Source organism: Podarcis muralis, chromosome 3 (assembly GCF_964188315.1).
Source record: "Podarcis muralis chromosome 3, rPodMur119.hap1.1, whole genome shotgun sequence".
Classification (NCBI taxonomy): Eukaryota; Metazoa; Chordata; class Lepidosauria; order Squamata; family Lacertidae; genus Podarcis; species Podarcis muralis.
In genome coordinates, this window is record NC_135657.1 from 86,690,464 (window position 1) to 86,714,767 (window position 24,304).

General features: G+C 40.5%; 1 protein-coding gene across 1 annotated transcript in view; it reads left to right on the top strand.

Annotated features, from left to right (window-relative positions):
- Positions 1 to 1,279: 1,279 nt before the first annotated feature.
- The window catches only part of LOC114593851 (protein eyes shut homolog), a 466,323-nt gene continuing 443,298 nt past the window's right edge, over positions 1,280 to 24,304 (top strand). Inside the window, exons 1-5 of the mRNA XM_028722673.2 lie at positions 1,280 to 1,401; positions 5,410 to 5,523; positions 7,008 to 7,121; positions 8,687 to 8,800; positions 23,098 to 23,295. Of these exons, the coding sequence (XP_028578506.2) occupies positions 5,430 to 5,523; positions 7,008 to 7,121; positions 8,687 to 8,800; positions 23,098 to 23,295 (520 nt within the window). The 5' untranslated portion in view covers positions 1,280 to 1,401; positions 5,410 to 5,429. The remainder of the gene's footprint in view (positions 1,402 to 5,409; positions 5,524 to 7,007; positions 7,122 to 8,686; positions 8,801 to 23,097; positions 23,296 to 24,304) is intronic.

The window sequence follows — 24,304 nt, forward strand, 5'->3', positions numbered from 1 at the left end:
CTTCTTTTCTTCTTTTTTATGTATTGTAGTGTTGTTTCCTATTTTTTCTTCTTTTCTGTAATCCTGAAACTTTTAATAAATATTATTTTTTTTTAAAAAAAAGAGAAGTTTTTTCAACCAAGCTCATTGATAATTGGTGCTGATAGGCACCTCTAATAGCCTCCTCTGGCATACTGATCACAATGTTTCGCTTTCACTCTCAATCTTGTTATTTGTGTTACTTGTATTGTTTAAAAATAAAGCGAAGAACAGAAATGACATTCAAGAGCAAGTATAAAATCAGTGTTTTTGCTTGTGCTTACAGAATTGTAATGGACACTTATTTTCAAAGCTTTCACATTCTTGTTCTGCTTACATCAACATTTCCTTCTTCAAACAGTAGCCCTGTAAATAAGATTCTTTACAGAAGTTGAAACACTAATAAACTCAGCTGCTGACAGTGGTGACGGTGTTGAGATTTTCCGGAATTCAAGGAATTGCATGCCTTTTGGCATCTAATGTAAGAGTTCTTAACCCCACTCCTCCCTCAGAAAACTATTCTGATGTGCCGGAATTGCTCAATAAGTTGTCGGCACATTTGCTTTGAAAATAATTAAAGCAAAAAGTCAATGCTATGTTTACTTACCTGTGAATAAGTACCATAAAACTTGGTAGGGCTTACTTCTGAGTAGACACATACAGAACTGCATTGTTGGAAGGGTACATTTCAGATCTTTTATAAGGCTGTGCTAACATGTCACATCGCTTCAGGATCTAGAGAAGGCACTGGCTCCCTCTCTGCAGTCCCTTGTTCTTCAAGAATTCTTGATTTAAATTGAGGAGCTTATTCTGTCCGTTTGAACAAGCTACTTTTCTACCTAAATAAAACAATTGCTTTCTAGTAATTTTTTTTTAAAAAAAGTCATCAAGCACCATAATACATGTTTTTAGATCAAACAAAAAATGAAGATGTAAAGAATCCTTCTGCTGCCATCCCACTTACCTGGCAGTAACCCTCATTGAACTCAGTGGGGTTCACTTCTAATTAGGCATGTAGAAAATGGCAACATTAGTCACTAATATTGGGAGGGGGCCATAAAAATGATGGCTATTACTTTGACATTTATTTTTCTTGAGTACCAACTTTGGAATGCTGTTAAAGCATTGCAACTAAAAACTTCGAGAAATAATGTTGATAGGGTTTTTTTATCTACCTTGTGGAAAAGTTATATGTGTATATATTTACAAGACTTTTCTGCAGTAATCTTTGCTTATTCACTTTATTTCTCTGTTCAACAGGTTTTACTGGCAAGCTGTGTGAAACAACTATTGGTGGCTGCTTGTCACGACCTTGTGGCGCTTTCAGTCTCTGTGAAGATGGAGTTGATGGTTATCATTGTTTCTGTGCACCTGGTTTTATAGGTAGGTTTGCATCTAAAGATACTTTAAATTCATTAAGCAGACCCCTTCCCCCAAACTGCTGCATAGCAGCTACTATTTTGTCAGTTTGTTGTCTATCAGTCCTACATGGCTCACTTCATATGCCTGTGGTTCCTGCACGTTCATTTATGGGAAGATGCGAGAATCTGCTGCTGGATTCCTAAACCAGCAAGGATTATGTTGAGGGTGCTAACTGCATAAACACATATGTAAGGTACCCCTGCCCATACGGGCCAGTCTTGACAGACTCTAGGGTTGTGCGCCCATCTCACTTAAGAGGCCGGGGGCCAGCGCTGTCTGGAGATACTTCCGGGTCACGTGGCCAGCGTGACAAAGCTGCATCTGGCGAGCCAGCGCAGCACACGGAAACGCCGTTTACCTTCCCGCCAGTAAGCGGTCCCTATTTATCTACTTGCACCCGGGGGTGCTTTCGAACTGCTAGGTTGGCAGGCGCTGGGACCAAGCAACGGGAGCGCACCGTGCCGCGGGGATTCGAACCACTGACCTTTTGATCGGCAAGCCCTAGGCGCTGAGGCTTTTTACCCACAGCGCCACCCGCGTCCCAATTAAACACATATGTAGTGGGACTTAAATAAATATATAGTCACTACAATTTGTATGAGAAGGCCCTTTATGAAAGGGCCATAAGAATTTCACAAATAAAAATAGTGGCATCCCTTGGCTCATAGAGTTGGTTGGGTGGATTTTAAGTGTTGCTCAGTCCAGCAGCCTTTTGGGCGAGAACTTGCTCGGTGTCTGAATTAGATCCCTGTTACAGAGCTGGCATTTGTTCTCTAGTACCAAACCGCACATAGCACATCATGAGAGATTGGCTAAAATTATATGAGAATTTTTAAATAACCCATGGGATCTTAATGTGAATTGTCTATTCATCTATGCACTGATTAAGAGGGCTAGGTTGGAACATAGGAGGATAAGCTCAAACCAGCAGTTAATCAGGGCTTCGCTTGACCTGGATATTAGGAAGAGGAGACACAGCAATATCTGCAGCAGAATTCTCCTTGTCTCCATTCTCCATCACTCTGCCTTCAGGATTATCTTTCGCAATTCCCTTGTAACTGGAAATGCATAATACTCATTCCTTTCCCTGTGTCAGTTTGCTATCCTGTCAATCAGAAGTCAAGGAGGAGGACCACATGACCTAGTATCCCTGGCCACTGGAGTTTTCTTTTCACTGTCTACTTGTGCTTCAATATAATTGATTACTGCAAACTGTAAAGTGCTGCTCTGAAACCTAACATGCTTGCTGGATGTAGCTACTTGGAAATCAAAAATACTAGGGTGATTTTAACAGGACTCTGCATTTAGATAGTACACTGGTACCTCGGGTTAAGAACTTAATTTCTTCTGGAGGTCCATTCTTAACCTGAAACTGTTCTCAACCTGAGATACCACTTTAGCTAATGGGGCCTCCCGCTGCGACTGCACCTCCAATTTTTGTTCTCACCCTGAAGCAAAGTTCTTAACCCGAGGTACTATTTCTGGGGGTTAGCAGCGTCTGTAACCTGAAGTGTCTGTAACCCGAGGTACCACTGTAGTTCATGTTGGAAATTCAATATCAGAATTTTGGCAGAAAACCAATTATCCTGGCTTTTGTTAGATGTGGAATCATTGTTCACCACTTCCAAATGAAATCATAATGACACCAAAAAGTGTACATTTACAGTAGACAGCCAATGTGATTTTTTAATATATATTTGTAGATTTCTCTCTCTCTCTCTCTCTCTCTCTCTCTCTCTCACACACACACACACACACATATAATATTTATAGAATAGTCACACAGGTCACTTGGTTAAGCATCTGTGTTGTAACCGTAGTTGATGGTTTTGTTTTGCTTTTTAAAGCATTATTTATGGTAGTCTCAGTAACTTGTATTATTCAACACCAGATTTTAATGTTGTAAATCATGCTTCTACAGAAAAAGTCATCCCTTGGGAGGAAAAGGGTTTATCGTGCTCTACTAAAATAAATACTTGCTGAAACTCTAACACAACTTACCTGGGAGTAAGCCCCTATTGAATTCAGTAGTACTTTATTCTAAGTAAATATATATTAATACATTTATTAAATTTGTATCCCACCCTTCATCCAGAGATCTCAGGGCAGTTTGCAGCATAAAAATACAATATAAAACCACAAAATACATAATAAAAATAAAAATAACCCTCCCTTCCAGACACATTTAAAAGGGTATCGGATGTTAATCAGGCACAGGCTGATTTTCTCTTGGGGCCTAAATGAATGAAGGCACCACCTGAACTTCCTAGGGGGGAAACACTGCAGAAAAGGGCCATACTCATGTTGCCACCCTCTGGACCTCTCGTGGAGGGAGCACACAAAGAAGGGCTTAAGATGAATCTCAGGGTCTGGGTAGGTTCATATGGAGGGGTGAATCCTTGAGGTATTGCAGTCCTGAACTGTTATAGGATTTACTCCCGAGTAAGTACATATTGAATGACATTGTTAGTCTTAAGCCTAATTTGAAAGTTAAGCACATGCTTCATTCTCTCTCATTAAAATTAGGGTTTAAAATGCTTGACAATTTGCTGAGCCATTCCCTTTGATTGCAGAGAAGTAAGCAGTCATGCCCACCATGATTACAACTCTTAGAGCTGACCTTAAATATACTTTCAGATTGCTAAGGGGTGATTGCTCCTTTTATCATTGACCAACATCTTTCTTTTAGAATATTAATTTCAATGGGAAAGCTTTTATATTTTCAAATTCTAGGTTCTAAAAGAATTTCATTCTAAATACCTCTAATGGGTCTGCATTTACCCATGAAAGAAACTGCTGAAAGCAAATGTTTTCTTGGCTCAATAAATCACTACGATCACCTCAAGAAACATACATCATTCCTCTGCTTTATTAAGGGGAACGTGAAAGGAAAAAAATTTGTGAAACAAAATAGACACAGTTAAGCTTCAGCACCACTCAGTCTAAACAGTATTATATCTGAATTATTTGTTTAACATATTTATATCTCACCTTTCTTCCATGTTGGGATTCTAGGCAGCTTACAACATTTAAAATTATAATTATATAATGCAGAGTAAAAAAGCAAACTAGTTAAAAACAGCAATTAAAATACTTCAGAACAGAATTAAAACTAGCAATCAAAACAGTAAGCACAATCTAGCCTTGTTCACTTTTGCAGCTTTGCTCTATGGACTTTATCCGATAGGTGTAAAGAACATTGCAAGTAAGCATGTGCATGAGCTCTGTGTGAGAGTGAAGTATATGCTTAACTTTGGGTGGCTAAAGACTGGAACTTCAGCATAATGTTAGATTAAGTTGATCGACCGGGGACTTTGACATACTGTTGGATCATTGTGGCAAACACCCTTAGGGATGGCCAACTTCGTCAAAATTGCCCTCAGAGAACTGAATACCAAAAGGAGTTGGAAATTTATAGCAATTTGTATGGAAAATGTGAGCGTTCTGTCTTCATGAGATAATGTTGCCTGATGTTGGTTACCTTTACATTAGGGACGCGTGTGGCGCTGTGGGTAAAAGCCTCAGCGCCTAGGGCTTGCAGATCGAAAGGTCAGCGGTTCGAATCCCCGCGGCGGGGTACACTCCCGCTGCTTGGTCCCAGTGCCTGCCAACCTAGCAGTTTGAAAGCACGTCAAAGTGCAAGTAGATAAATAGGGACCGCTTACCAGCGGGAAGGTAAACGGCGTTCCGTGTGCTGTGCTGGCTCGCCAGATGCAGCTTTGTCACGCTGGCCACGTGACCCGGAAGTGTCTCCGGACAGCGCTGGCCCCCGGCCTCTTGAGTGAGATGGGCGCACAACCCTAGAGTCTGTCAAGACTGGCCTGTACGGGCAGGGGTACCTTTACCTTTACCTAGGATCCTCTACATGGAAATTAAGACCCATATACACTTATACGTTTGATTTTGTTGTTTCCATTTGCGCTGCTGTATGAAGAATTTCTCAAAAATGTCCTCTTCACTTATTTCAAGGGAATAACTGTGAGACAGAAATGGATGAGTGCCTAAGTGGCCCCTGCCTCAATGGTGCTACGTGTGTCGAACAGCTTAATGCCTTCAGCTGCCAGTGTTCTGATGGATTTCAAGGTAACCAGAAAATTATCAGCCTTTAAAATGCAGTGGATACAAATAATCATATCTAGGAGATTTATGCACATCCCAGTGCATGTTTAATTCAGAAGTAAATCCCTTTGCGTTTGCTCAAGTAAGTGGGAATAGGATTGCGTCATTAACTTCATCCAAAGCTAGAAATGTAGAATCATTTCATCTATCTCAAATCCTAAAAATAACTGTATTCACAAATCATAATATATTACTGTAAAAATTTACAATAGCGGCTCTTTCAGTTACCTGGTTACTTCAGTTGAGTGTTTTGGCTATCTCCTGCTGATAAATATGTGAAACAAATGCTAGCTTTATTTAAATATGGAAGGGTGTAGCTAGTGGGCATGATCCCAATGCTTGCCTCAGGCCATGAGATGTATGAGCACCTCTGTTGTCACCCGTTGTCCTGTCGTGAGCTTGAGAATGAAGGAGAAGATATAGCAAAGGAATCAACAAATGATACTAATTGAAGGAAGAAATGCTAGAGGTCCAGTGGAGGTGTCTATAGCACTGTCTCTTCTGCCTATACTGAATCAGTTTAGATTATGGCAGCCTGAGGATACGGAGAATCTGTTTGAAGAAGTGTGGTCACCCATCTGCCTCCTTGACCCTTGCCCATCCTGGCTTCTTAGAACTAGCCATTGGTGGGTTGACTGGTTGGGACGAAAGAGTGATTGATGCTTCATTGGAGAGGAAGGAGGTACCAGAGGTTGAGAAGTGTTGAGGTGTATATTTTTAGAACTGACCTGGTTCTCTCCTGGTTCAGTTTTTTTTAAAAAAAATTGTTAATATTGCCTTGTATAATTTCAATACAATGCAATAATAATAATAATAGAGTTCTGTGTCCTAAAACGCACACCCAAAACAAGGCTGGGAGCTTTGGCCTGCCAGATGTTGCTGAACTACAGCGCCTATCATCCCTGGTCATCAGCTGTGCTTGATGGGGCTGCTGGGAGTTGTAGTTCAGCAATATCGGGAGGGCAAAATATTCCCCATCCATGCCTCAGCATATAATACCACGAACTCTCTCAGGTTCTTAACTAGTATAATGTGTTTTTCACGTTTAAAATTTCTCCTTTTACTTTGGTGAGCATTCATTCACTAGCTTATCAAGAACAGAAGGAAGATTTCCCTTCATGTCACGGCAAATGCAGTCTATTATATTTGTGTCATTTCTTTTCTCTTCCCTTTATATTGATACAAATTGATAAGGAAATTGCCTGCCATGAGTCTTGAGAATCAATTCAGTGTCAGTGAAGACTTTGTTCTTTGTGTGCCTTCTTAGTAAACCAGTGAAATATCTCGAATAATGCTTTAGAGCGACAGGTTGAAAGTATAATAACGTTACTGACAGAAAGTTCTGAGGAGTAAGTGGCTTTCCATGGAAATGCAAAACAAAATCGTAGTCATGATTAAACGTCTGGATGCTGCAAAATATTGTCTTCTTTCCTTCCACTACTTTATAGGCACACTTTGTGAAATCGACATAAATGAATGTCACTCAAACCCCTGTCTCCATAATGCAACTTGTACAGACCTTATTGGTGGATATGACTGTGTCTGCCTTTCCGGCTTCACAGGTGAGTGGCATCCATAATGGATCCTGTTTTCTATGGAAGAGTAGCCTTCAAGATATTCATGAAGACTAATTTGCTGCTGCTTCCTTCTTGTTTCTCTTTATCTTCCCCAACTTGCATTCATTTGTATTCCAGACGAACTGGATTGCCAGCCACATCTGTGAACTTTTCCAAAATAAAATGAGCAGGGCCATGCCTAGAATGGACCGGGATGATAAATATGTGCTTGATAATTGTTGCCAGAGAGCACTAATCTGTCTCCTTTCTGTATGTTTGTTCATGAGCACCTTGGCTCAAAAGGCTTCATTTTGACTGGAAAGGAAGGCTGGAAAGTTCTAGATAGCTAGGATAAAATCCACTTGAAGTTTCCCATAGAAGCTGTCTATTTAAAAAGACAAAGAAGTCTCTTCAGCCTCCATACGCTGCTGTGGGGCCTCCTGAGATAATTAACGCTCTGGATCCTGATAGAATCAAAGGAATACCATAGCACTCTATGAGCATGTTTATGTTGTTTATTAGAATAATATTAAATGATTTAATAAATGAATGGAGGGGGCCAAGGGCCCAAGGCAGCCTGCTCCATCCCCCAAGTGATTCCAAAAGAAGATTCTTGCTATCATGGGTTCATCCTGCATCCAACTAAGTTTTAAGCCAAGTGTACCCATGAAAATTAATGGACCTAAATTTGCCATGTTTATGGCAAACCCATGGGCCTACTCTGAATAAGACTAACATTGGACCCAACCCTTAGTCCGGAATGCTGGCTTCAAAAACTGAAACAGTCACACCATGTTAGCTCTGTGGCCTGCAGCCATCTCGCTCCTTATCTCCCCTTCTTCCATTTTATGGGACAGTTAGCCATCAAAATGCTATTTGTCATACTTTCTTAATTTAATAATAATAATCTTTTTATGAAAACCTCTCATCTTCATCTCTATTGCTCCCTGAGTACCTTACAAGGGCACTTTGCAACCTAGACTGAAATGAAACATAGTTTTGCATGCTGTGCTCTTTGGTTTTTTTTCCACAAGCATACATGGTTTGGGCCAGGCATAGGCAAACTCAGCCCTCCAGATGTTTGGCCTACAACTCCCATGATCCCTAGATAGCAGGACCAGTGGTCAGGGATGATGGGAATTGTAGTCTCAAAACATCTGGAGGGCCGAGTTTGCCTATGCCAGACAGTAGTTTGTTCTCTGGCAGAATAGAGCCAGGGTTCACTATAAGAAGCAGCTTCACTACACATTTGAGCTAAATCTTCCCCCTTCACAAGTCAAATGTGTTGCAGAAGGGCTTATTCCCAGAATACTGAGAAGTAATTTGCAGAGCTGTATAGAGGCACATGTCACCAAAAAGTAACATAATTCAAGGGGAGACTGTAAGTCATGAGAGTGTGAAGTAAATAGATTCTGACAATAATATACTGTGTGTAAGGTTCTTATTTGTTTGATTTCGAGGAGATTCCCAGCATGGAATGGATCTGGAATCTTGAGGTACAAATTGAACAATTATCAATTGACACCTGCCTGTCTTAGTAAATTGCTGCATCTTCAATTATCTTTTCAAAGGTATGCGCTGTGAAACTGATATAGATGAATGTGCTTCGTTTCCTTGCAAGCATGGAGGCACCTGCATTGACCAACCTGGTAATTACTACTGCCAATGTGTGACTCCATTTAAAGGTAATGAACACCGAGGGAGAAGGGAAAGTAAACATAATTAACTTTAGAAAGCATTTCTGTCACTTGTCTGAACTCATTTCACTCTTCCGAGCAGCATTATTAGGCCTTTATTTTCTCAGAGCGAGCTTCAAAAGTGACCAGCCAATTATCTCTGAGGCTGTGACTAATGTGAAATAAACTTTGTTTATTCATCTGCTGAAAGAGTTCAGTTATTTATTAGAAGAGATGCTAACAAACATAACAAACATAGGAGAGGATCTCGGTAGCACATGGCCTCTTGGAAGGAAGAAAGGTATGGGCCATTTAACTTACTGATGCGGTGCTCAGGAGAAGCACAGGAGAGGCTGGAGCAAAGCTGCTATCAGCCTCCCCTCTCAGGCTGCCTGCTTGGATTGAGTTAAGCAATCCTGTTTGCTGCAGTTCCTTATGTGCTGAAGTTAATAAAGTTGCAACTAGCATATTTTTGGCCTTGTGCCTTTCTGGAGTGTGGGGACACGACACCCGTTCTATAATAGCACCAGTTTCATCAATGTTATGCATAACAAAGACTAACCAACAAACTCTCGGTACTTTTAAAATACAATGAAAACTATGAAATTAAATCAATTTAAACTATCATATAAAATCAGCAGGCAGTAAAATAAACACAGGACAAATGTCGACACCCTTCTGGATATTTACTCATGAGTAGGATGTTGCCTTGGCCATCAATCTGAACATGTGGAAATTCAGTCTTAAAGGGGAAAACATAGAACCAAATCAGCTGGACCAAGTTGGATGGCTTTAAAAAAAATCATTAGGCAAATTTGTGGAGGATAAAGCTATCAATGGCTACTAGCTTAAATTTAAACAGTCCTCAAAGAATTCTGGGAGTTGTAGTTTATTGAGGGTTAGGGGAGTTTTTAGGAGACACTTATTCCTCCCTCCAGAGTTCCCTATGAAGAGGGACTGACTCTGGAAATTGTAGCTCTGTGGGGGGCAGGGGGAGATAGGGATTTCTTAACAACTCTCAGCACCCTTAACAAACTACAGCTCCCAGAATTCTTTGGGAGGAAGTCATGACTGTTTAAAGTGCTTTAAATGTATGATGTGAATGTAGCCAATGCTGCATGCCCCATGACCTGCCTGTACAACTGAGCTTTCCTTTCCCCTCCTTTCCACTGCAGTCATCTGTACCAACCAAACTCTCTTTGGGGGTTTTTATTTGGGGGGGGCACTAAGGGAAAGCCTGGAATGGGACACCGAGGTTGGAGCAGGGCTACCTTGCACAAATGAAAGTACCTTTACAAGTTCCTTTGGGTGCAACACATAGCCCCTGTTGAGAGTTGGAGAACAAAGCACACCTAATCATAGATCAGGAGGTTGTACCCAGTGCTGTTTTTCTAGGAAAACAGGTGCTGGAACTCACCACAAACACTTCCCTTGTTCTCTTATAGTGGCAATGACACCCACCTGAGAGGTGCCGGAACTGAGTTCTGGCTGAAAAAAAGCCCTGGTTGTACCTATTTTTAGGGTCATACGTTGTGCTATATAAAAGATCTTAACGTTCACCCATCTAAGCAGAATGCCATGGTTTGTAAATTTTAGAATCTTCATTGTCTAATTTTGTCTGGGCACTGCCATGCTTTCCCCTTCCTAAAGGAGATCTGTATAAACACAGTTTATCGTTTCTATAGAGAGGACTAAGAAGATGTCCTTGAAAATGATGGGGTTATAAACCTGTCACCTTCTTTAGTCTTCTGAACAACAAGAAGAAAAGGAATAAGTACATTTTTTCCTACCCAATGGCTACCTAATTGAGCTGTGCACATTTTTCAGAACTTCCTTTGGGGGCAATTAGCCTCTCTCACTCTGGATATAAGCCACTCACCCTTGCTTCTACTTCTTCTTTTTCTTCTCCTTCACGTTTGTTGCTTCTTTCTTTAAGGATATCTTGATGATATTTCCAGAGACCATATTTTATAAATCTTCCATTCTCTCAGTTTTCTTGTCTATGGATTGGTTTTCTGTCTGTCCACCTTCCCCCCAAACTCAAAATTGCTTCACTTTTTCTCCATTAGACAGAGCTCTCTTGATAACTAGCCTTTTCAAGTTGCACAGCACCAGTATGCGCATTGTCCCCCAGCATGTAATTTTTATATGTAGTGGGGCTCAGGAGTGAGCACTGATCTCACTGCTCCACTCCACTGCATATTCAGCTTGAACCGGGGCCTGCATAAACAAACCCCTCCAATGTCAGCCTAACTCATGCAATTAATTCACCATGAAAAGGGAATATGCAAAACACGAATGCATTCAGGAGTATCTTAGTCCTAATGGCACAGAGATGTAAACACAATGCAGCTTTTATTTCCAGATCACCTGGTGATCTTCAGCTAGTAATAGTGATAGGTTTTGAAGTCCTGAGCAACTAAAATGTGTCAAATGGCCAGGCTGTTCCTTTAAGGAAAAAAATAAGCGTGAAAGGTGAATTCCTGGATGCCAAGATCCAGATGTGGGGCAAGTACTGTTTGGTGAGAGAACCCCCCCACAGAGATTTAAAAACCACAAAATATGCAGCAAATAAAGTGTGGAAATATAGGCTTTTAAAGTTGCCCTTGTGAGTTTCAAAACTTCCCTCTTCCCCCATCATAAGAAAAGACCACACGTTTGGTAAGTTAAAAAATGGTTTACCTACAAACTGCTCAAAGGTCAGGTTCATGCACTTTGCCATACACCTGACAGAAAAGTTGTGCAGGCAGTAAAATTTGGCTTAGCTGTAAATTGGTGAAAGTGCTTAAATTATTTGTATAGAAACTCAAGACAGGCTTGTTAGAGCCATGCAGCTAAACTTGAGCAACCAGCTTACCTCTTCACATGTTGAGCTTTTCAAGCAGACTGGGCGAGAACAATAGGCCTGATTACCTAGCTCCTCCAAAGGTGAGGGGAAGTAGGCATAGCTAAGCGTGGCGGGACAGCTTATTCTGTGGCACTAACTTCTTCATGTATTAATTAGACTTAAGCATGATGGTTATATGAGGCTGGCCATCCCACACAGGTATGGCAGTAAATGGCTACAAAGCCACAGTTGGGTTTAAGAAGAAGAGTGCAGCATCAAGTATGAAATGAAAAGTACATGACTAATGTATCAGAAAATCCAGGTTATCTGGGGTATGGTAAAATTGAGAAGTATAAATTTGCTCTATGTAAGGCAGATCACACCTGGAACAATTTTTCTGTTCTAGTAGCCATTTTGGTTGCTGAAAGGAGACAAAGATTCATAGCATGTTCATGTCTGAATACAGCCTAGTACAGTATTCTTTAGCATTCAACAAGTGCAGAATGGTTGAGTGATTTGAGGTAATATTCTTTTAATTATTTCCATGATGTCAGGGGGAAAAACTGTTCTTTGATCCAAAATGTTTCGTGACTCGGTCATTTATTTATTTTTTGCTGTGCTTCAATTAAAAGACAATGTGTTCCTGTTTGTTGCAGCCCCGATGGCATGTCCCCAAATATATACCAAATAAGATTAAAGCTGAATTTGTAATTGACCATTAAACATTTTGTAAAAAAAAAGTAAGTCAACAAGAGCAGCTCAGAGGGGAAAATGGAGAATAACTAGAATAATAATAAGAGTTTTCAGTATAGGAGACTATTATGGGTAGTGGTAATTAGAAATTGGATTATAAGTAAAAGGTTTTTAAGTGCTCGTGACAGAGGCGAGACAGGAGAGTAAAGATAATGGACCAAATGAACAATTAGCTTTCAGTGATCACAGACTACACATTTTGTGATATGGCTTAATGGAGAGTTGCAGCTATCATAACACAAATATCTCTCAGATCTGAGACTCTCCTGAAATATGAAAGCAGTATCTCCCAATTTAAAACACTTTATCTCTGGTTGCTGCAGGTCTTGGTGCAGCATCACCAAATGATTTTGTTAAATCCATTTGGATGTTGAATAGCAGACATAGGCAAACTCGGCCCTCCAAGATGTTTTGGGACTACAACTCCCATCATCCCTAGCTAACAGGACCAGTGGTCAGGGATGATGGGAATTGTAGTCCCAAAACATCTGGAGGGCCAAGTTTGTCTATGTCTGTTGAATAGCCTTCAGGTCCTAAGCATGACATAACTTCAATCGCACTGCTGAAATTTGCCATGACCCAGGCCTGATTTGTCAGGAACAGACATGCCAAAATCTGTTCATGGGCATTTTGATTTGCTTAATTACCATCTTAGTAACCTTTGGGCTCTCACAAAATACTTCAGCCAAGGTTGAAAGCGTGTAAAATTGGAGTGGGCATAGGGCTGAAGGACAACAGGGACCATGAGTTACAAGAAGGATCAAATATCCATGCAGGGACTCCACTCCAATATTTTTATATAAAATTGGACCATGCATGTTAATGTGAAATAAACCCTGGTTTTTAAGAAAAGTTAAGCTAAGATTCCCAAGTGGCTATATCCGTCTTGCCCTTCATACAGGATTTGTCGTCCATGAAGGTGGCTCTGCTATGATGTACCTTCAGTCAAAGAAAGATAGGAAAACATCAGCTGGTTATATCATTTAATTAACAAATGGCAGGCACAGAGAAGCCCGCCAGGTGTTGTTGGAGTACAGTTCCCATCAGTCCTAGTCAGTACTGCTGGGGATAGTGGCAGTTGTAGTCCACAAACATCTGAAGGGCCACATAGCCCCCCCCCCCCATTTCTGGGGAAATCTGACATAGTAATGCTAATGAATTCAGTCCCCTCTCTCACCTTGATCACCAAGATGCTGTTCCATTAATCCAGCTAATGTTTCCTGAATGTATTGGGTTCCCTAGTTGATATTTGAGAGAATAGCAGTCAAACACCCCTACTGGGAGCTCCAAATTAATTCTAATAATGGCCAACATTTTTAAGGACCGACCTTTCAGGGCAGCGTAGCATTGTGAAACTATTAGGGCAAGTTAACAAGTGATGTAATAAGCTTATGGTGGGCCCAATATCATTTTATGATAATGGTGAAACAACAACAAAATGCCCGCTTTGGATGTTTCCAGAGGGGGGCTTAATGTTGTAAATGGGTTGCAAACAGGTCATTGACAATAGTTTTTTTAAAATCATCATCATCATCATTTAACTCCCCCCTCCATATCTTGTGCATTCCCTGAAACCTATTATGGGTCTCCCTCCAACCCACTGGAGAATATTTGCGGAGAGAATGGGGTGCACCTGAAGAGAGGAGGGACGCAAGTTCCGTTGTGCAAGTGAAGATCCGGAACAAATCAGTTGCCTACCAGCCATAGGATTTTTCTTGGATTAAATTGGGAGATGAGGAGAATACAGGCTGGCATTTTGATGAAAGCAACATCAAGTGAATTTTGCAAAGTGTGAATTATGCAAAGTGTTTGCATACATGAGAAGCACCCATAGGGGAGAACCCTGTGATATCTAAACTATTAACAATAGAATAATTATTAACAACATAGGCTGTTATCATAAGGTAGGCTTCAGCGTAGATATATTTCCCTCAGTTCTGAGGCATTTGCTAATCTAGTTTCTTAAAAGAAACTCCATGTTACAACAAAGTGGATTACAAACCGGTACGTGTGTGAATACATATCGGTGCCATTTCTGCATTGATTCTAAATTCAAGCCATTATATATTTTAATGGCATCCTCAGAATAAACACACAATTTTTATATATATATATATATATATATATATATATAATCTCACAGCAACTCTTGAGATTTCTGCTTTCCTAATGAATCTATATGTGCATCTTCCAAATATTCATCAGTAAAGTCCATGGATTTTACAGGATGTGGGGCCTTGTAAGTTTATTCTTAATGATGGATGGTATCTGACCAAATCATGCTCAGAGCGCACTCAGAGAACTCACCTGACATGACTAGCTTAAGCCCGTCTCTAAATATGTACGCTGTACTCTCAATTTGACCCAAACACTCTCATACTGTAAACTGTCTCTTAAAGAAACACTATGAAACATGAAATAATAAGCAAGTGAAGCAAACTTGGTTCATTATACAGAGAGAGATATATATTTTCTTCAGACGTGTTTGTTTCTTGGAATAATCTGGCATTTCACATCTGTTTTCCCCCCTCCCCCCCTCCAGAACTTTACGCAGGTATGGCATACAATTTCTGTTCTTTCTGCATGGTGTCAAAGTGTGTGTCCTGTTTGTATTTGGCATGACTGCATGGCCTTGTTAATGTTATTGATTTGTGACTCTCCGGGGTCTGTGCTGAAGGTGCTAAGAGCTGCTTTTTCCAGCCACAGGTTTTTTGAGGGGAGGGAGGAAGGGAGCTCATGTTCCTCCCTCATCTTGTGGAGGAATACAATTCGCATAATTTGATATCCACCATGAAACATGGCAAAAATGCCCTTTCCATGGAATATTTTAGGGCTTCCCTGATTCCAAACACATATTTTTATGGTGACTGGATATGCTTTGAAAAATTAATTGCAAGGAGCAGTTTTTTGATCCAGAGCTCCTTCTGCTTACTTGAAGGAATGTGCACTCAACAGTGGGCCCTGAATTAGGGGGCGACTGTTTACATTATAACGTTACCCTCCTGTGCTGAGGAAACAGGAGTGAGTGTCTCCTAGTAGTGAGTGAATCTTTGGATAACTTGGTTTGTGATGTGCATGCAGACTGCCTTCCTGGTGCAATGATTGCAGATGTCACAAATAGTCTAGGCAGCCTGGTAGATAGCGCTGGAGAAGAGTCTGTAGTTGAGGTTCATGTTGGTACTACTAACAAGGGGACATATTGTCGTGTGGTTTGGGAAGTAAAATTTAAGTTGCTAGGTAGGAGGAAAGCCATGAAATTCAAGGAAGATTTTTCTGAAAGACTGTCTGTTCCAGGCTAGACAGTCACAGCTGAGTGAATGAGAGGATGAAGAGGAGGGGTTTGGGTTTGTCAGACACTGAGGAAATTTTGGTACAAGTGAGGCCTATACAAAAAGGATAGGCTCCACCTGAACCAGGATGGAAACAGACTGTTGGCACTTAAAATAAAAAGGTGGCACAGCTGCTTTTAAACTGATTTGGGGGAGGAAAGCTGACAACAGTATCCAGACTAAATCACACACCCCCACCAAGGATGGGGGGAAGCGTTTATGATCATCCAAATCAAGGAGGGGAAGAACTAGAAGTGCAGGGGCACGTGATAAGAAAAGACATGAAAGAAAACATTAAAGAAATTGAAGAATGGATTTGGCACAACACTGATGGAACAAATCATCCAGCGGATGCAACTGATAGCAAGTTTAAAGCTGAATTTAGCCTTTGTCAAAGTCATCAGAAATCATTTTACAATATTCAGCCAAAGTTATAAAAAGCAAATCGTAAGAGCTTTTTTTCTAGTATTTAGTTTGAAAATTTCACATCAAAAGCAAATAAAATTCTACATTACATGTTTGAGTCTTATTTCCTACAGTTCTCATGAGCATAGTATTAGTGATGCATTCCAGAAAACCCATTATTTAAAGCTACTAGGCTGAAATGGAGATTGATTAGAAATTATGATGTAGATTTCTTATATGCGGACAAATAGAAATAATTGTGGTCATTTGCTTTAGAGGTGCTAATAGCCCATCATTGGGAATGTCAATGCTTTTCCTCACAAATCGCAGCCCTGTCTTCAAGTAGTTACAAAGTCTCAGCTGTGTGTGACATTAGTCAACATCTTTCAGTGGCATTGTAATAGGCAGGAAAAAATCCCACGCAATAATTTTCATTAGATTCCCCCCCCCCCCCCATAAAACCTTGAGGTGATTCACACTAACCTTGAGAAACCTTTTAGCTTTGTTATTAGAAATGCAGTGACAGGAACAGAAAATGGGAGGTGTGGGGACACAACTGTTGTGATACCAGACATGATGGAGTGCAAACACGGGGAACATTTGGGAAATGGGGGAGAGGGAATGTTCCTTTGCTGAAGTTTGCTGCTATTTTTAAATTGTACAAAAAATATGATTTATATTCCCTGCCACCCCACCCCAACCTTGGCCACTGGAGAAAATATAAATGGAAAGTGACTTTAAATGCCACTCTCCCTGAAGAAAAACTAAAAGAGCTTTTATGACAGTTAACACTTAAAAATAAAAAAGGCAACACTTCTGTTCAGTGACAGTTTTGCATAGCTTACTCTGTCATGCAAGCGGGAGCGTATCTGAAGTTGTGAAATTTCACACACGTATTTGGTCAATGTATTCTGTTCCAGAAACGTTTCTTTTTATGACTGTCCTTGGACACCAAATTTCCTGATTTCTCGTGAAGAGAAATGCCACATTGTGTGTGCTGGGACATACTTACAGATGCGTTTATGTATTTGTGTATATGTGTGCTTAACATGTACACATAAAGGAGGGGGGCAATGTGTTTAATTGAATCTGTGAAGTATTCCCAGTGTTATCTAGTGAAAATTCCCAGGGATAGCCAGTCCTTTTGCCATGTGTTAGTGCTGCTGGATTGATAAAGATAGTGCTTTAAAAACAAACAGTTGCAGGAGAAATTATAGCACTTGATGCAAGCAGAGTAAAGAGGGAAGTGACAGTGTCTGTCATTTTCGGTGCACTGCAGAAATTCCCCACAGAGACGTAGTTCAGGGAGCGTCATATTTTTTAAAAGAAGCTCTGTGAAGCTGACTCATACAGGGTCACTGCACAGCAGGAAAGAGATCAGCTGTTTACCCTTCGCTCTTGATTGCTTTGGTGCTCAGATCTCTTTGTAAACAGCTGACACAGGGCCTTCCCAACCCTGCAAGACCCCCTGCCAAGGATTACGATTCCCACCCCTCTTGGCTCCATTTCAGAGAGCCAAAACCACACGCAGGAAGCTTTGCACTGACTACTGTGTTTGAAGCTCCAAAAAAGAAGAAGGAAGTTTTTCTGGGACTAGAAACCTGACACAACCCCAAGCAGTTCTCCAGCAGAGCACAAGCTAGAAGAAAAGGTGGACAGGTTATCACTGGCTGCCCAGCTTCCTTTCCACTTTTACTCTATCAGGCCAGTACAGGAACGGCTGCTGGGCAGAGCTGAATGGCAACATCTTTTAGAAGGGGGAAAAATTAAAAGGGCCCCCAGAATTGACATCAAGTGTCCACTCCTCTTCCTCCCAAAGAAGCAGGTCCTAAAGGGACTTTGAGGCAGCTCGCCTCACTGATCTGATCCTGAAGACACTGAGAACCAGCACTTGCATTCCCTTTTTGTATATTGGAGGTATGTGTGCAGGATCTCAAGCCATGCTGAATGTTCCTGCGTACAAGAAATATCCCTGTGCACAAAAAACTAGTGTATCAGGAGAAACAGTCTAGAATGCTTCTCCCTAATAAACTCATTTTTAAAGGCACATAGCGATGATGGGGCTGTATAAGGGAGAATCCCTTCATGTGACCCCCACCTGAAATCTAAAGTTGTACAGTGGTACCTCAGGTTACAAACACCTCAGGATACAAACACCCTGGGTTACAAACACTTCAGGTTACAGACTCCACTACCCTGGAAGTAGTACCTTGGATTAAGAACTTTACCTTAGGATGAGGACAGAAAGTGCGCGGCAGCAGTGTGAGGCCCCATTAGTTAAAGTAGTTCTCAGGCTAAGAATGGTTTCAGGTTAAGAATGGACCTCCGGAACAAATTAAGTTCTTAACCAGAGGTACCACTGTATAGGCCAGGCGAAGCTTTACCATCTCAATGAAAACTAAGCATTTATTATTGCTGTTTGTGGCAAATGTCATCTGGTTTCCTTAGACCAAGCATCTGCTTCCAGTTAAGACTATACAGCAGCAGTTGATAGCAATTTGAGTCCTGCTGTTTTTGATACTTCACTAATTCAATCACCTAATAGCATCGGGTTTTTTCTCGTTCCCCAATACTATCACAGAACAGTCATTTGATCCCTGGATAATCTCTTACTCATATACATTACAAATAAAGCAAAGTAGGTGTAATTAGGAACTGTGCGAGGTATAATATTATTATACACAATAGAGGCAGAATCTGTTATTCTACTTTTTTGAAGAAGAAGAAGAAGAAGAAGAAAGTTCTTAAGCTACCATTATTAACATAGCTCTATGCTACTTCATATTTCCCTCCCCTGAGGAGAATGAAATAACCATGAAGGTCAGGGGGGGAATATAAATTACTATATGTGAGCCTTCAGAATAGTATGCGGTCTTCAGCTGTTGATTTTAAAAAGCTTAAGAGTTTGACAGTCTGATAAGACTGAAGATTAAAGGAGGCCAACCAGCCTGTCAAAATCATAAGGCAAGGAACTGTGGGTGTGGGGAAATTGCAGTGCTGAACAAGCTTTGATTAAGGGGGGAAAGGGGCAAAAACATTTAGATAGGCACATTAACTGCAAGCCTATAATGTAGAAAGCTGCAAGAGGATTTTAGAGGTTGTTCATAGCTGCACATGTTGGTCTCCATTCTGTTCCTTGAAGGCTATAATTTCTTTGGCTTATGTTATATGAGCATGAAGGTCTTGTTTTCGTCTATACAAGTAAAGTAGGATTATTCGGCTTCTACCACCAGGCTAGCACTGCCTCTTATACCCCATGTTGATTGTTTAAAGTCCTTCTGGACACTGCAGTCCTATACACCAGCAGTGGGGAACATCTTTGACCCTCCAGATGCTTTTGGACTCAAACTCCCATCAGCTGCAGCCAGCATGACCACAGGTGATAAGCACTAAAGTTGAGGAACAGCTGGAGGGCCACATAGGTTCCCTACCTCTGCTATACACACTTACCTGGAAGTAAGTCTCATTGTCCTCAATGGGACTTACTTGTGTTGTTGGCATGTATAGGGTTGTGGGGTTAATCTCTTCGTTCTGGGAGCTAATTGGATCCATCTATTTCCTTGGATGGACGACATAATTGGTTTGTCGCCCCGCTGCCGTAATTGAGATGCAAGAAGCAGGTCTTTCAATCAGGTAACTATATATATTTATGGGATTTATATCTTGCACAAATGATCAGCAGGGCGGGTCACCAGAGCATAAAGTACACTAAAACAATAAAATACAGTTAGAAACATATTGGCACATCCAGATACCATATAATGGCCAACATATTGAGAAGGCTTGTCTAACGGCCTGGAGTCCTGGAAGGAGGGAACTGTGTGCTCCACAAGTGGGATGCCTTTGCAGAGAAAGCTCTTCAGCCTTCAACTCATAACAAATATAAACTCTCGACCTCTAATCTATAAGCAGGATACTGCATTCGGGGGAGGGGAGACCAATGATATGTGAGAATGGTATCTTTTCTTCAAAACATAAGGTTCAACAGTGGTATTTGTAGTATTTTGGGAAGTGATTCACTAGGGGAGGGGAAGAGAACACACGTGACACTGGACTACAACTCCCATCATCCCTGTCCATTAGCCATACTTGCAGGGGCTGAATTCAACAGGTTCCCTGCCTTCTCCCTGTAGCATGGATCTGCTAGGAACTTTAAAAGGTCTATGTCTCATGAACCCCACCCTAAAAATCCTAAACATTGTTTTTCTCTCGGGAGACATGGGGCTGCTAACAAGGAATCTAAGAAGTGCCATCATAAAACTACACGTCCCAGACTTCCTTGAGGGAAACCCGTGGCAATAATGCTAAAACACATTTAGTTTATAGTACAGATGGAGCCTTAAAAGTGATAAAAGGTAATAAAACAGGGGGAAAATGTCTCACAGAAGCATCATATGAGATAATATTGAACATGAAGATAATAGTATTCCGGTAATAAGTAGTACCTAGAGATTTGGCAGCATTAACTTTTTTCCCTATTAAAATTATTTTGCTAAATAATAACAAACAGAGTTCACCAGGGAGTGTGTCAGCTTCTTTTTAATTAGGTTTTTATCCACCAGGAGTGCTTTGATTCTTCTTCTTTTTTTCTATTGCATTATGCTTTCTGACTAAAGTGAAAATCTAATTTACTTATTTCATGTAACTCATAAATCACAGAGATGCTGAGGATTCTTTTTTTAAAGATAGAAGTACAATAAAAAGCTGTGGGGAAACTGAAGTTTTGAGACATATCTCATTAGAGCTTTTACTTTCATTTCCCTTGAAATATCAATCTTTATTGTAGTTCATATCCTAGTGGGTACAACCATGTATCTCTAAATTCCTTTGTCTTGTGAGGCACGATGTTTCCATCTAACACTGAACTTGAGTGGCCTCAATTGTTTAAGTTTGGAACACAGAGGGGATATACAAAAATAATTCAATGGTGTCTGCATACTCAGGGGGACTCCACAGGTAGGCAGAACTATGTAGGTTTGTATATTAAAATATATTCAATATTGTCTGACTTACATAGTCACTAAAATCTGCATATTGTGTCCTCAGGAAACTATAGCTCATACACAATGTGGTGGCTAGGTTATTGACAGGTGACAGTGTCTGAAAACATAAAACACCATTGTTTAAAGGCAATGCTACAACTTGGGGCCAGATTATCTGAAGGAATAACAGATTTATGCAGTCAATAAGGTCATTAATATAGGCCCTTCTGGTTGTGTCCATCTGGTGATGTCCAGGAAAGGGGCCTTTTCTGTGGTGGCACCGACTCTCTAGAGTAGGCTTCCCCCAGAAATAAGGCATGTACAGTACCAAGATCAGCACAGTTTCAGAAAAATGATGAAAACATGTCTATTCATGGTGGCTATTGGCGTCTAACACTATAAAAGATCAACAATTTTTTGACTGCTTGATAGTATTTGATTATTTTAATTGTATATAGTATTATAACCACCTTGAGATGCACTTGTTAAAGAAAAATGGTCCAGCTAAAAGGAAGGGTAAACATAGCTCTAGGAGAGGGTAAAATGAATTACAATGAATCTCTACAGATACGAAAATAGGCATTATAGGTGAATTAGCACTGAATGAAGGACATCCTGTTCATGGTTATTCCATTGCGTGTTCAGACCCAGAGACCTCCCCCCTAAATAAAAACACATTTGACTCAAATTTTAGTTTTGGTTTTTGGCAGAATTTAGGCCACAGCTTTATTGATTACAGAAAAGTGAGTGGTTGCATAGGCTCTGGTTCGACTAGCTCCCTACACCCTTGCAGGTAGCGCTGGCCCAGAGCTCCATCATAGGTCAGCCAAGGGTGAACACCTGAAGCAGGTGAAAAGCCTGGGAACAGACTCTGTTCACTCCCCAGATGCTCCCCTGGACTCAGGGACTCTCCGGGGTTGACCAAACCAAGTTGAGTCCGTCCCTGGATTCCTTTAATGGAATATCTTTCACATAGGGATGGTGAGACCGTTCTCTCAATATTGTTGATAACCATAATATTTTAAGACACAGGCAAATACATGTTTCAGCAGGAAATTAATTTCAAGTACATAAACTCTATTTCAAGTACATAAACTCTACTCATAGGAAAACGTTGGAATTTGGCAAAGTATCTTTCTGAGCCAATCAGATTATTGGGTCCAAAAGCCACACACACAACCAATGGAGAAGGACGTACATCATTCCTGAGTTACAGACACTGCTCAGGCTATGTGACATATAGTGGTACCTTGGTTCTCAAACACCTTGCTAGTCAAACACCTTGGTTCTCAAATGCTGAAATCCCAGAAGTAAGTGTTCTGGTTTTCGAATGTTTTTCGGAAGTCAAACATCTGATACGGCTGTCGGCTATTGTTTCTGGGGCGCCTGCACCAATCAGAAGTCGTGCCTTGGTTTTCAAACATTTTGGAACGGGTTAAGTTCGAGAACCAAGGTACCACTGTATTTGGTGCTTTTGTTTTTGTGTTTTTCTTTTTGAGGCTTTTATGGTTAATTTGTTTTTGTGACTACAAACACTGTCTTATTTATTTTATAGTACAGTACATTGATTATTGCTGTCATTTTATGGATCAATGGTCTTGTTAGATAGTAAAATTCATGTTAAATTGCTGTTTTAGGGGTTGTTTTTAAAAGTCTGGAACAAATTAATCTGTTTTGCATTACTTTCTATGGTAATGCACGCCTTGGTTTGTGACACTGTTTAAATGTTTGTTTATCAGATTTAAAAAACAACAACCCGTACATCTTAGTTTTATATGCGTAGGCTACAGAGAAAAGAATTACTTTCTTGTTTCTAAAACTGAAGAGCAAAGAAACCCGGATTTGTATTTTATTTTATTTTTTGCATGAGGAGGGGGAGATAAAAGGATTAGAAAAGATTTTGTGCCAAGTGTCTTTAACTGGTTAACTTAGGATACAGTACGGCACAGGATAGGTAACAACTAGTTTATTAGTTAAATGGTGCCAACTTTTGTCTTCTTTTCATTCCAGGTTTTAATTGTGAATTCAGGCCCTGTGAGGGAGGGAATCCCTGTGAGAACGGAGCTGTGTGTCTGAAAGAGACGGACTTGGCTGCCTTTCCCCTTGGATTCCGGTGCCAGTGTCTGAAGGGCTTTGAAGGCCCACGCTGTGAGATCAACGTCAACGAGTGCAGCTCCAACCCTTGCTTCCATGGATATTGCTACGATGGTGAGTTTGGCATTTGTTTCTCCTTTTCGTGCAACCCTCACAGCTGCATTTCAGGGAGATCAGCAGATAACGCTATCCAGTACGTGTGCCCTGGAAACAACTTTGCATCCTATTCCTGAAAGAAGGGGACTTTGCCAAGATGTCTCATTTCCTGGCACAGAGGTTTATCTTTCCAGAGGTCACCATTGAAGCTAATGAGAAATTCTAATGAGATGATATTTTTTTTAAAAGTTGTCTCATCCGATGCTTCAATTAGCCCAAATGCCTTTTGTGCAATATATTTGATGTTGGGTAATTTTCAGGTGCTCAGAAACAGCTCCTCTGAGCAAGGAGGCACTGTTTGCAGTGAGTTTAACAAATAGGTTTGAATATTGCATTAAAATGAGATCAGGGCTGATGAAAGGCAGGGTGCTTGTCCAGTGGGGTGGGATGGAGAGAGAAAAAGCCCTGTACCATGTTTACCAGAGTTTAAATCCCCGTGTGCATTTCAGCTCTCACGTTTTTTAAAGAAATGGAAGGATTATAAATATTACCATTAAATCTTTATTATGGAACAAGCAAGGGAAAACCAAATATGAAGGGCAGTATACTTTGTATATTTCACTTCATGAACTGATTGGAAATGGAAAAAAGTGTTTGTTGAATAGAGGTAAGACACAAGTTCCCATTAGATCTAAGTAGTAGAATTTTAGGATAATTTAGTGCCATCAAAATCAATAGAATTAAGTCAGTTTATTATACTGTAGTTGTTCAGACAGAGGTAGACAGTGGACTAAGATGTTAGGTTACTGTTTAGAATTGCTAACTTTAAAGGGGAACAGCATGTCTGTATGTCCTCATAATCTTCCAAAATCTTATCCCAAATAAATTATATTATAAGCAATAATGTTGTCAGAAGCATCAGTCACTGTTCTGTAAACTCTAACCATAGATTCAAAGGTATCCATACTTTACATTCCCTGGGCATATTAGTACAGTGCTCCATAAATCTGACCTTGGCCAGTAACTT